Source organism: Brachypodium distachyon, chromosome 3 (assembly GCF_000005505.3).
Source record: "Brachypodium distachyon strain Bd21 chromosome 3, Brachypodium_distachyon_v3.0, whole genome shotgun sequence".
Classification (NCBI taxonomy): domain Eukaryota; kingdom Viridiplantae; phylum Streptophyta; class Magnoliopsida; order Poales; family Poaceae; genus Brachypodium; species Brachypodium distachyon.
In genome coordinates this window covers 33,162,307-33,175,173 of record NC_016133.3, presented here as the reverse complement: position 1 = coordinate 33,175,173, position 12,867 = coordinate 33,162,307, and the positions used below count along the sequence as shown (strand labels likewise).

Sequence of the window (12,867 nt, the reverse complement as noted above, 5' to 3'; positions counted from 1 at the left end):
TTTCGTTCCTCAACTTTTACTTTGTGAAGTATAACTGATTCATTGTGTTCTGTCTTCATCGCTGCTATAAACCTGTTCATCTTTCTTCTTTCCGCTGCTACTCTAAAAATTGTTGAAGTACTGTGACTGTATTCAGTCTTCAGTCTTCATTTTGAAGAAAGAATTAAAACTGGTCACATTCACCCCCCCCCTCTGTGACATACTCGATCTTTCACTTGGTATCAGAGCAAGGCTTTCTTGTTTTGGTTTAACCACCTGAGGAAGAAGTATGTCTAAGGAAGGGAAGTTACCTGTTCTTAGCAGTACCAATTATGCTTTCTGGAAAAATCGCATTAAGACTCACATCATATCTACTGACCCTTGTGCTTGGGAAGTAGTCACAAATGGCCTTGTTGTTCCTCAGGGACCCATCTCTAGATATGACTCCATCTCTCTGAAGAATTATCAAGCAAATGCCAAAGCTTGTGATATCATCTTCTCAACTGTCAGTGATGGTGAGCTCAACAAGATTAGCAATCTTACTGACGCAAAAAAGATTTGGGATCTTCTCGCTGAAGTCCATGAAGGGACAACCACTGTCAAAGATTTTAGAGTTACTCGCCTCATCAGTCAGTTTGACCGTCTTATGCTTGAGCCCAATGAGACCGTTTCTTCACTCTACGATCGCATGAGCACCATCGTGAATGAGCTGAATACTCTTGATGATCACAATATCACTAACTTGATGCAAAACAGAAGGTTTCTTCGAGCTCTTCCCATGGAATACACTTCAAGGAATTAACTCCCACCTAGGTTCTTGGAAGAATCGTGTCCTATGAACTTGACCAAGAAGAGAAGAGATTGATCCATGGTTCGGGATCCAGTTCGAAGAAGAACAATGTTGCACTCAAGGCCAAGAAATCGTCCAAGAAGATTGTCAGCTCCAGTGAAGAATCCGAAGAATCGTCTTCGTCTGATGAGTAATCAAATGACGAGCTTGCTCTTTTTGTGAAGAGGTTCAATAAGAAGTTTGGAAGTAAGTTTGGAAACAAACTGAAGTATCAAGGTGAATCCAGCTCCTCCAAGTTTCGGAAATCAGCTCATCGGAAGAAGTCTGATATGGCTAAGAGAGTTTGCTTCAACTGTGGCAAGAAAGGCCACTTCATTGTTGAGTGCCCCGAGAAAGCTGATGAAGACAAGGAGAAGAAAAGCTTCAAGAAGCACTCTCACAAGAAGAACCATGATCGTCACAAGAAGAAGGATTGGAAAAAGGACTCTGCTCACAAGAAGGGCAAGTACTACTCTAGAGCACATGTTGGTGAATGGAACTCAGATTCTTCATCATCTGAAGAATCATCTGACTCGGAGTCTGAAGGCGGTGTCGCCGGATTGGCCATAGCTATTACATCTGCCAGAGAGAAGACCTCACTGTTTGACTCTGCAGATTCATCTGAAGATGCCTCCGGAGACGATCGTTCCTCACCATCATGCTTCATGGCAAAATCCTCTAAGGTATCATCTCCTAGTGAAGAAATAAACTCTAATGATAATGATGAAACTGATAATGAAGAATCTGAACCCATCACATATGAAAGACTTCAGTTCATCGTTGAGAAGCAAGAAGACCTGCTTATCACTGAGATCAAGAAGAACACTAACATGGCTAATGAACTCAAAAGGCTTAAGTCTAAGTTTCGGGCCATGTAAGAGGCTCATAAGGATCTGAAGAAAACTCATGCTGAGATTAGTCTTAACTATGTTTCGATTAAACTCGAGCATGAAAATCTGAAGATTTCTCATGAGGACCTCAAAACTGAGAATCTTGATCTCAATTCTAAGCTAGTTGACTTACCTCAACACGGTGATTCCTCTGAAGTATGCCCTAAACGCAATTCTTCATTGAACAACATTTCTCAAATCACTAATTCACATGCTGTGACTCAAACTGATTTTCCTAATTCACCCGATATTGCTTCTAGCTTTACTAGTATTAGTGAATCTTGCTCTGTTGTCACTAACCCTTCACCTAGTGATCTTTCACTGGCTGAAGAAAATGCTAAGTTGAAGAAGCAGATTGAGGCTGGTATCCTCAAGTGTCACCAAGGGACTGAAACCTTGAACCAGATTCTTGGTCTTCAAATTCCTCACCGATGCAAGGATGGTATCGGTTTTCAGAGGAAGTACAATGTTAATGGTGATGCTTGGCTCCCTGAGCAATATCCCCCTACCATGTTTGTCCAGGGAAGAGGGAAGTATATTGAGGTTCCTCCATTTGTGGGAAATCTGAATCCCCGTAAGGATGCTTCAAAGCGTCCCAATACTTCACGTGCTTACCCGATATTCCATGTTAATGAATTTTACATTCTGAAGATGGGTAAGGATAATAAAGTGAGAGCTAATTTCACTGGAACCATAATGCGTGGAGAACATGCAAAACCTCAAATCTGGGTGCAAAAATCTGTCATTACATTTTTCCGTAATGCCTTGTGTTCTTCAAGTTCTACTAACATGCAGGAACCCATGAAGACATGGGTGCCTAAACGAGCCTAACTTTCTTCGTAGGCATATGCATCCAGAGGAAGAGAATGGGTCATGGACTCCGGATGTACGAATCACATGACCGGTGAGAAGAAAATGTTTAGCTCTTTAGAACTTGGTCCTCAACATCATGAGAACATCACTTTTGGTGACAATGGTAAGGGAAAGGTAATCGGTCTCGGCAAAATTGCTATTTCCAAGGAAAATGACCTGTCTATCAATGAAGTACTTCTTGTTGAATCACTTGGATATAATCTTCTATCAGTTGCTCAATATGTGATAATGGACTAATCGTTTGCTTCACAAGACCATATGTGTATGTTACTTCAGAAAAGGATAACTTTTGTCTTCAGAGGGCGAAGAAAGGGTAACCTCTATCTTCTAAATTTTGAAGACTCCTCATACTCACCCCCTATGTGTCTAGTTGTAAAATCCTCTCTAGGGTGGCTCTGGCATAGAAGACTCGGTCATGTGGGCATGAAGAATTTGAACAAGCTTGTCAAAGGCGACCACATCCGAGGCTTGAAGAACGTTTCCTTTGAAAAAGATCGTTTATGCAGTGCGTGCCAAACTGGGAAGCAAATCGGAGTGTCTCATCCTGTGAAGAACGTCATGTCTACTTCAAGACCTCTCGAGCTGCTGCACATGGATCTTTTTGGTCCTACAACTTACATGAGTATAGGAGGTAACTCATATGGCTTTGTGATTGTTGATGATTATTCACGTTTCACTTGGGTGTTCTTTTTGGATGATAAGAGCACAGTAGTTGACATCTTCAAGAAGTTTGCACGAAGAGGCCAAAATGAGTTTGAAGTATCCATCAAGGGCATGCGAAGTGACAATGGAACAGAATTCAATAACCTTCAAATGGAAGAATTCCTCGATGAGTACGGCATGAAGCACGAGTTCTCTGCACCTCATGTTCCTCAACAAAATGGGGTGGTAGAGAGGAAGAACCGTACATTGATCGAAATGGCCCGAACGATGCTGAAAGAGTACAAGACTCCTGACCGCTTCTGGGCTGAAGCCATTAACACCGCTTGTCATGCTTCAAATCACCTGTATCTTCATCGACTTTTGAAAAAAACTCCATATGAGCTCATCTCCAACCGCAAGCCCGATGTATCATACTTCAGAGTCTTCGGAAGCAAATGCTACATCCTCAACAAGAAGAATAGATGAGCTAAGTTTGATTCTAAGTGTGACGAAGGTTTCTTCTTAGGTTATCCCTCGAATGCACATGCTTATCGAGTCTTCAACAACACTACCAAAGTTGTTGAAATTGCTAAGGATGTGCAGTTCGATGAAGCTAACGGCTCCTAAGAAGAGCAATTGCCAATGTCTGTAGATATTGAAGAAATTTCAGGAAATATCCAAAAGATGGCCATTGGTGATATTCGTCCAGAAGAGATCAAGCAAAGTGAATCCGGAAACAACAATGGAAAAAGCGCTTCACAAGCTGAAGAACCTAACCAAACCGGAACTTCCACCCCAGCTGAAGAACGACCAGCTGCTTCAAATGAAGGAAAACCTAGCACTGCTGGTGGTGAAGTACCTCATCCGAAGATCTGCAAAAGAATCCAGAAGGATCATCCCGTCGATCAAATTCTTGGAGACATCAGAAGAGGTACTCAAACTCGCTCACGTGTTGCAAATTTTTGTGAGCACTTCTCTTTTGTGTTTTCAGTTGAGGTGAAGACGACGGATGAAGCATTGTCGGATCCGGATTGGGTAATGGCTATGCATGAAGAACTGAACAACTTCAAGAGAAATGAAGTCTGGACCCTTGTGGAAAGGCCAAGACAAAATGTCATCGGCACCAAATGGGTCTTCTGGAATAAGCAAGATGAAAATGGAATCGTTGTGAGGAACAAAGTACGATTGGTTGCACAGGGCTTCACTCGGGTTGAAGGTTTGGATTTCGGTGAAACCTATGCCCCTGTTGCACGTCTTGAATCCATTAGAATTCTTCTTGCATATGCAAATCATCATGACATAACTTTATATCAAATGGATGTGAAAAGTGCATTCTTAAATGGTAAAATTGAAGAACTTGTCTATGTTGAACAACCTCCTGGTTTTGAAGATCCAGAACATCCCAATCATGTCTATAAACTTGATAAGGCACTCTACGGCTTGAAGCAAGCACCTCGAGCCTGGTATGAATGCCTCAGAAAGTTCTTAGTCAAAAAGGGTTTCAAAATTGGTAAAATTGACCAAACACTTTTTACAAAGAAATTGAATGATGATCTCTTTGTGTGTCAAATATATGTGGATGATATTGTGTTTGGTTCCACTAACCTTGATTTCAGCAAAGAATTTGGAAAGATGATGACGGAGAAGTTTGAGATGTCTATGATGGGAGAATTGAAGTTTTTCCTCAGCCTTCAAATCAAGCAGTTAAGAATTGAATATTCATCTCTCAAACGAAGTACATCAGAGACATGCTGAAGAAATTTGGGATGGAATATGCTAAGGAAATTGAAACTCCAATGCCCACAAATGGTCATCTAGACCTCAACACCACCGGTAAACCTGGAGATCAAAAGGTTTTTCGTTCCATCATCGGCTCATTGCTTTATCTTTGTGCATCTAGGCCAGATATCATGTTGAGTGTTTGCATGTGTGCAAGGTTTCAAGCAGATCACCGAGACTATCATCTTATCGCTGTGAAGAGAATCCTCAGATATTTAGTTCACACCCCATTCTTCGGTCTCTGGTATCCCAAAGGAGCTTATTTTGATCTTGTTGGCTATTCTGACTCAGATTATGCCGGTTGCAAAGTTGACAGAAAATCCACTTCCGGCACTTGCCAATTCCTCGGAAGATTCTTAGTAAGTTGGTCTTCAAAGAAGCAGAACTCTGTTGCTTTGTCGACGGCTGAAGCAGAATATGTTTCAGCAGGCAGTTGTTGTGCCCAACTTCTCTGGATGAGACAAATTCTCAAAGACTTTGGTATCTCAATGGATGTCGTTCCTCTTCTGTGTGAGAATGAGAGCGCCATAAAGATTGCCAACAATCCTGTCCAACATTCTCGCACGAAGCACATTGACATTCGACACCATTTTCTCAGAGATCATGTGTCCAAAGGAGAAATTATCCTAAACAATGTGAGGACAGACAAACAACTCACAGATATCTTCACCAAACCACTTGACAAAATCAGATTCTGTGAGCTAAGGAGTGAATTAAACATCTTGGATTCCCGGAATGTCTCTTGAAGACTTGCATACTTGTGAATACTCTCGCATTCATGTTTACTTCACCTGCATTGTCTTCAGTTTTTCTATTCCTCAGTTTGTGCTATCTGTTCTTCGTTTTTCGTTTGTCTTCAGTAGGTTTAGAAGCCTGTTATTTGTCTCTTTCTTCAAATTCATCTGCACAATTGTTCTTCACTGCTGTTGCCTCTTGCTGACAGATGAAAATGAAACTTAAGGACACCTTAGAACCTATCTATCTTATCTATTTCTTGTCTGTACACAAAGTCTGTTTATCTTAAATTCAAGTATCATCGAAATCTTTGTCGGTGATGCAAGAATTTTCATTCTTCAAAAATGAGTTTTTGTTTTCAGCAAAACCGTCAGTCTTCAAAGTTCTGAAGAATACAACTTTAACGGAATCTCCGTTTTTGCCATAGTCTTCACGCATCTTTCCGAACGGTAAAATCTTATCCCTAAGGAAATTTAAACCGTACGGGGAAATCCTAACGGAAATTTTGGGATAAAAAGATACCGGTAAGATCCTCCTTTTTCACCTCCCTATATAAGGATTTCCACCCCTCCTCGGAAAAATCACCTCAGCCCCCAAAATCCACCGCTCTCGTGCTCGAAGCTTTCGCGACCTCCTCCTCACCGCGAATGCCCGAACGCATTCTTCAAGCTTGGATCTTCAGCGCCATCGCTGTTCTACATCGATTCAAGTCGAGAATTCCAGGCAAGCGTCGTTTTCCCCCTCTTAGATCGATTCCGCATAGCAAATGCATCTAAAATCCTCGTTTGCTGGAGTAGATTGATCGCTCTCGCCGAGTTAGGGCTTTGTGGTTAGGGTTTTGGTGATTCCTCTGTTCTTCACCAAGCTCATCCTAGGTACACTTCAAATTTTCATTAGATAAATTCTCACTCCAGTAGATCGCTATGTTTGCGTAAGCTGATGTGCTCCGTATTTCCGAAGTTCTAGCTAAACAGATCTAGATTGAAGCTTTAGTAGTTTTACTGTTTAGATCTGTGTAGCTGTCTTCGTTAAAGAACAGAGCTGGCATTCTTCACAAACGTAGTAAATCTGCTTCAACTAAAAACTTTTGTTAAAAAATCGTTTTGTTGCTGAGAAATTGTGTACTTCTTGCCTATTCTTCGTATCCTCTACTTCACAAGTGTCACCATGTCTGATTCTACCCGCTCCAGCAATGACTCTAACAGAGAAGAACGGTACCAGTTTGACTCAACGCCTGAGCCCTCACCGCCGGTTTCTCCCAGAGTAAACATTGAATACTCAGATGAAGAAATTGAAGACCCTGTGCCTCTGAGAGTGACACCCTCTCCTGGTGTACGCCTGAAGTATGCCATCAACTCCTCACGGCCCGGTGAAGTTTTGCCCAGTCGTGGAAAGAAAGTGGTACCAAGCCCAAGGCAGAGAAGAAGGAGAAGGTGAAGAAGTTCAAGGACATGCCTGCTCCCACTACTGAAGAAATTCTTTTCTTCTATTCTTCAGAAGAAGATGTGGAAGAGGAGACTAGAATGAAGAGAAAGCACCGTCTCCAGCACATTATCTGCAAGCACTTTCGTGTGTTAGCCGCTGAGATTCGGAGAAGAACGAAGGAAGCGGAGAGTGCCAACCTGTATTTTCCGGCTCCCAAGCTGGGAAACTTCAAGATTGCCCGCAAGGAAGGGGGACCTCATCGTGAAGAATTCAACAGAAGAGCTCTGCAGATCATCAGAGATATCAACTATGTTGACCTATCTAAGAAGCCCAAGTCCAAGAAGGCTTTAGACACTGAAGACAGCGATGTATTCCTGTCTGAACCTGCCGTTGAATTGCGCGGTCCTGCCAGAGGATCCAGGATCAGAGGTTCTTCACTGCCTCCTCTTGCGCCTCGCAACAAGCCCAGTGAAGACTCCAAGGGCAAGGACAAGGTGCCTGAGAAGAGGAAAGCCGCTGAAGACGCAAAGAAACAGTTCAAGGTGTTGTTGGACCCGGTTCCTCATCCAAGGATGCTGCTGCTGCTGCCGCCGCCGCCATGGCCTCTAGAGAGATTCCATATCCTCCTCAAGTTGTTCACATTGATCCAGTTCTGCTTGCTGCTTTCAATGAAGGAACACTACCGGATTCCCTCATGAGCCATGTTGAAGGCCTGATTGTTGCCAACACTCGGGCTGAAGAATGGGAGCAGAACCGCAGCTTGCGTCTTGCCAGGAGGTTAGAAGAAGAAGACCGTGCTGAGAAGAACCGTGTTGAGGAGAAGGCAGAAGCTGCCTTGAAGGAGAAGAAAGCTGCTGAACTGCAGAAGAAGAAGGCTGAGAAGGAAGCCGAAGAGAAAAAAGGGCTGACCTCATCGCCCTGAAGAAAGAAAAGGAACTTGCGTTGAAAACTCAAGCTGAGCTTGAGAAGAAGAAGAAGAAAGCTCTGCTCGCTGAGCAGATGAAACAAGCAGCCGAAAGCCTGAAGGATGATAAGGCTAAGAGTGAAGCAAGGAAGAAAACCGCCGAGAAAACGCCTGAAGTACAGGGCAGAAATGAAGAAGTTGATCGAGAGAAGACAGAATATGAGAAGACGAGGGATGCAGCTTGTGAGACCTGTCGTGAGATTGGTCTCAAGGCCAGACATGATTCAGCTGCCCCCTCTCACACTGAAGAAAGTCAGGATTTACCTCAGACCGGTCCAAAGAAGTTTACTATGACTCGTCAGGCGTCTCAGATCGCTGAAGTGAAGAAGACTGCCAAGGAGTTTGGTCTGAAGATCAAAGTTCCTGCCGGAAGAAGTTCCTCCACTTCATCATCTGCAGCAGTTCCTCTGAAGAAAGCTATTGACACACTTGTGCCAGATACATCAACAGTCAAGCTTACTTCACTTGCTGAGGAACAGGAACAAGCTGCTTCATTCCCCACAGTACTGTCTGAGCACACCGCTCAATAGGAAGAAGGAGATGAGGTGTTGGAGAAAACCCACGAAGACATCATCCGTCCTGAGGAACCCCCCACCAGCAGCTCGTTACCTCGCACTGAATCAGTGGATGCCTCTGCTGAAGAAGGAAGAACCTGTGACTTCGAAGCTGAAGCCACTCGTGATTTGCATGCCAATGACGCAGAAACTGATGCAGATGCTCTAGTGCCAACGCCAGAAGTCCGTGTGAAGAATGTTGTTAAGAAGAAGAAGTTTGTTGCCCCGTCCGACCCGTCAAACCCGTCCGACCAAAATTCCTCAAGTGATGAGGAGAAAGAAGAAGAGAAGAAGGAAGAAGAGAGAGACCCCACGCAGGCCTCTGATGATCTAATGGAGATTGACCGTCTGCCGGAAGATCTGCTCAAGCCTGCGCCGAAGAAAAGACGATCCGGACTCGCTAAGGATCGTGAAGACAGGAGACTCTCACGGATGCTTGTGAGATCTCAAAATATGTCTGAAGACAACCGCGAGCTGTTGTCTCCCAAGCCAAAGATGCCTATATCCTCTGACCGAGAGAAGGTTTACTTCAAGGCCCTGAAGAACACTGAGCTTCGCCTCGTGAGGTTGGAGAATGGGCTGAAGTACAAGGAGGAGAGATCAGCTGAAGACCGGAGGTTTTGGTCTTTCGAGCAGCAGGACTACTATGCGCAGATTCTTCTGCCACAGACCCACTTTGCCAAGATGAAGTACATCAATGATGAATGGTTTGCCATCAATCGTCAGAGTGGAGTCATGACTGCTGCGAATGCTCTTAATAATATGCATCTGCTCAAGTTTGTTCAGACCTGCCAGAATTGGAATGATGAGCTGATTCTTCAGTTCTATGCTACTTTCGGCAGAAAGGTCTGCAGATTTGAAGACAACTCAAAGGGCTACAACATCTACTGGATGACAGATGGTGACAGGCACAGCTGCACCTCCAGGCACTTCAAGGATTTCCATGGTCTCGCTGAGTTCGATGGCCAACCCAAGATCCATGAAGAACAGGCTGCCTCAGATGAAGACATTGCCATTCTATATGAAGAAGGATTCTCTGGCGCCTATGGAGGACTGGCTGGGTTGAAGCCTGAAGTGAAGGTTCTCAATGACATTCTCCGTTTCACTCTCTCCCCAAAGCAAGGCAGTTCTAGTGAGATAGCCGGTCTTCACCGCAATTTGCTGCTTGCCATTTTCAAGGGTGAGAAGAAAGATTTTGGAGACTACATTCTTCAGACCATCACCCATGCCTCAGCAGACCGTGTGCGTGCTCTGCCCTATGCACCCCACATTATGAAGATCATCCTGCAGTTGTCTGAGAAGCGTTTTGAGTTGGAGCATCAGCACAAGTACTTTTCGCTGAAGCCTCAAGATCCAGAGCCGTCTGTGCTTCCTCCTACCTCAGTTTCTGATCGCCCGGAGTCTTCACCGTCCATCCCGTCGCAACCGCAGCTAAAGCAAGCACTTCGTCCATCTGATTCTCAGTATGAGACCAGCTCCGGCACGGATGGTTCCTGAAGAATCTCGTTGTGAAGAATCAGCAAGTACTCCTGAAGAAGCTGGTGTCACGCGAAGAGAAAACCAGTAGCTTACTTCAAGACTTCCTCTCCAAGCACTACCCCGACGTTCTGAAGCCTGAAGATCTTTCCGTAACTTTTTCTTCACTTGAGTATAGGAACGCCGTACTATTAAGGGGGGTTTGAAGTGTGGAGCTGGTTTAGGTGAAACCTTATTCTTCATGTTCAGCTTAGGTGAAAATCATTTTCTGTGTGTGTTCTCCATCGGAGTGAAGAATGAAGCATTTCAGGCTTCACAGAAACTTCAGCGTGAAGTCTTCTGTAACATCCCAAAATTTCAAACTTTTACATGTGCATTGCATCCATGAGCATCATGCCACAATTGCATACTTGAATTCAAATTTGAATCTCAAAAGGCTTTAAAAGACTTTGTTTACACCCATTTAAGCTTTGGATCTTCAAACCAATAGGGTTTATTTATAAACGGGGCATATTGCATATATAAGCTATCCCATAATTTTTGGATAATTATTTGGAGTTGAAAATGTATTTTATTTAAATAGATATATAGCCCTAAAGGCATTTATAGGGCAAATGTATTTTTATATATTTTATTTTGAGGGGAAACTACTCCCAAAAGTTGAATCATGGTAAAACATGATTTTACAAAAAAAATTGGAATTTATTTGAACCAATTTGGAGTGCAAAATCAAAAGATATCAAAGAAATAAGAAAAACAGAAAAAGAAAAGGCTAAAGAAAAAAAAAATAGAACGGGCCGACCCACTGGGCCGGCCCGCTAAACCGCGAACCGGCCGAACCGCCCGGCCGACCACGCCCGACCGCGCCGGAACCGGACCGGTCCGCGCACGCGCCCGCTGCCACTGACGTGTGGGGCCCACGCGTCAGTCTGCGTCCTCGTTAGGAAAGCGCCGCCCGCGCCGAATCCGCGCCGGATTACCGCCACCGCAATCGCCGCGCCCGGCGATTCTGACCTTCCCAGAACGCCCGAAGCGCGTCCCTTTAAAGCCTAGCTCCCCCTCTCTTCTTCCCCTCTCTTGCTCGCCCGAATCACTGCGCCCACGCCGCCCAATTCGTCACCGGAGTTCGCCCGCGCCGCCGCCGTTCTCCTTCGTCGCCGGTGAACCCTAAGGGTCAGCGCCGCCATTTTCTTTCCCCTCTTCTTCTACTCGTCCTTGCGCTTCGTTTGACGTGCATCGTTTCTTCCTCCGTGCACAGTAGCACCGCCCCCGTCGCGCCCGAAGCTTCGCCGGAGTTCGCCGCCCGCGCCGCCGCGCCCATCTTCGACCTAGGCGTCGCCTCCGACCGCCCTGCGGCACGCCGACCGCGTCCCCGACCTCGCTGTGCCGCGCCGCGCCTCCCCGTGACATCCCCACGCTGCCGGCCTCGCCGGAGCTCGCCCGCCGCCGCCCGCCAGAGCCCGCACCGCCGCTGGAACCCTAGAACTCGGCGGTGAGCTCAATCTCCAATCTCAGCCGTTGGATCTTGATCAACGGTCGAGATTATAACATTTTATTCCTTATTAAACAAACCGGTACCGACGAATAAGAACACGAAACGTGGCACCTATTTTATAAAATGAAAATCTAATTTTAATTCCCCGGGATAATTAAATGTCCTTTTTACAGAAAAGCCCCTGTAACTTCAAAAGATCATAACTTTAAATCTGTTTGGCCAAATTTAATGATCCACACCTTTTTGGAATCCTTAGGAAATATAGAATCTTTTGGCACTGTCCATTTTCAAATTTGAATTTTTGAATCACATTCAAACTACAGAATAGGCTTTAATACCATTTAAATCATAATTAATTATTTAGAAGTTCTTTTTGAATGAAACCAGTGCCCAAAATTTTGTTTTAATATCCTCTGTCCATTGGGACAGAGAAATAAATATTTTGAATTAGTTTGTTTGGCTGATGCCAATAAAACCTCATTTTAGGGTTTGAACCCTAGCCTTTGCCTTTATTTAAAACCCTAATGTCCTTGTTTTAATTACTTATGCTTAAAATCAGTAGATCACGCGAATAAAATAAAGCCAATCATGTCACATGTTTGCATCACATCATGGCATACATTCTTTTGTCATGTTTGAATTGTGTGTTTATGTGTGTGCATGTTTGTTTGATTGTATAGTGTTCTCGGAGAGCGAACCTTGCGATTGTGACGAGTGTTTGAACTCCAACTACTATCAAGGCAAGTTCACTTTGATCATATCCTATTACTATTTGTTTTTAAAATACTTATGCATTATAGTTGTTTGTAGAAATGCATTGATAGGACTATTACTCGTACTTATGCTAGCTATGATTGACCTACTAGCTCTAGGGTTACCTTTGCCATGAATCCTCCACCAATAGCCAACGGGATTAGTATTGCTTAGCCCTGCTATGTTAGTATACGTGGGAGGGAATCTCAATCAAATGTGAAATAATGATGTGGAGTGATTTTAGAAACTTGGCAAAAACAACCCTAATGAAACATTCTGGGTGGACTGCTTTGAGATTTTGAGATGTTATGCGACCTCAGGTCCATTTCTATGGGTCCCTCTGAGTCGAGTCTCCGTGTATTCGGAGATGGATCGTCCATGGACGTCTCTTCCGTGGATTCAGGGAGCCACCTGGGGTATCAGAGACTGGACTAGTTTCCTGTTTAGTAGCTTCCAGTACAACCACAAGCTAA

The 12,867-nt window shown here is 44.3% G+C and overlaps 1 protein-coding gene across 1 annotated transcript; it reads left to right on the top strand.

Annotated features, from left to right (window-relative positions):
- Nucleotides 1-268: 268 nt before the first annotated feature.
- Nucleotides 269-2,519, top strand: LOC100842250. Its single transcript, XM_010238334.1, has 5 exons — nucleotides 269-679; nucleotides 793-915; nucleotides 994-1,682; nucleotides 1,959-2,353; nucleotides 2,494-2,519. Exons 1-5 carry the CDS (start codon nucleotides 269-271, stop codon nucleotides 2,517-2,519), a joined length of 1,644 nt encoding a protein of 547 aa, XP_010236636.1.
- Nucleotides 2,520-12,867: the final 10,348 nt, after the last annotated feature.

Bases quoted from the DNA above. Each gene is read 5' to 3' on its own strand.
- LOC100842250 (XM_010238334.1), top strand. From the start codon at position 269: ATGTCTAAGGAAGGGAAGTTACCTGTTCTTAGCAGTACCAATTATGCT. The intron at 916-993 runs GTCAGCTCCAGT...CTTTTTGTGAAG, and splicing joins AGAAATCGTCCAAGAAGATT to AGGTTCAATAAGAAGTTTGG. The intron at 2,354-2,493 runs GTAAGGATAATA...ACTAACATGCAG, and splicing joins ATTTTACATTCTGAAGATGG to GAACCCATGAAGACATGGGT.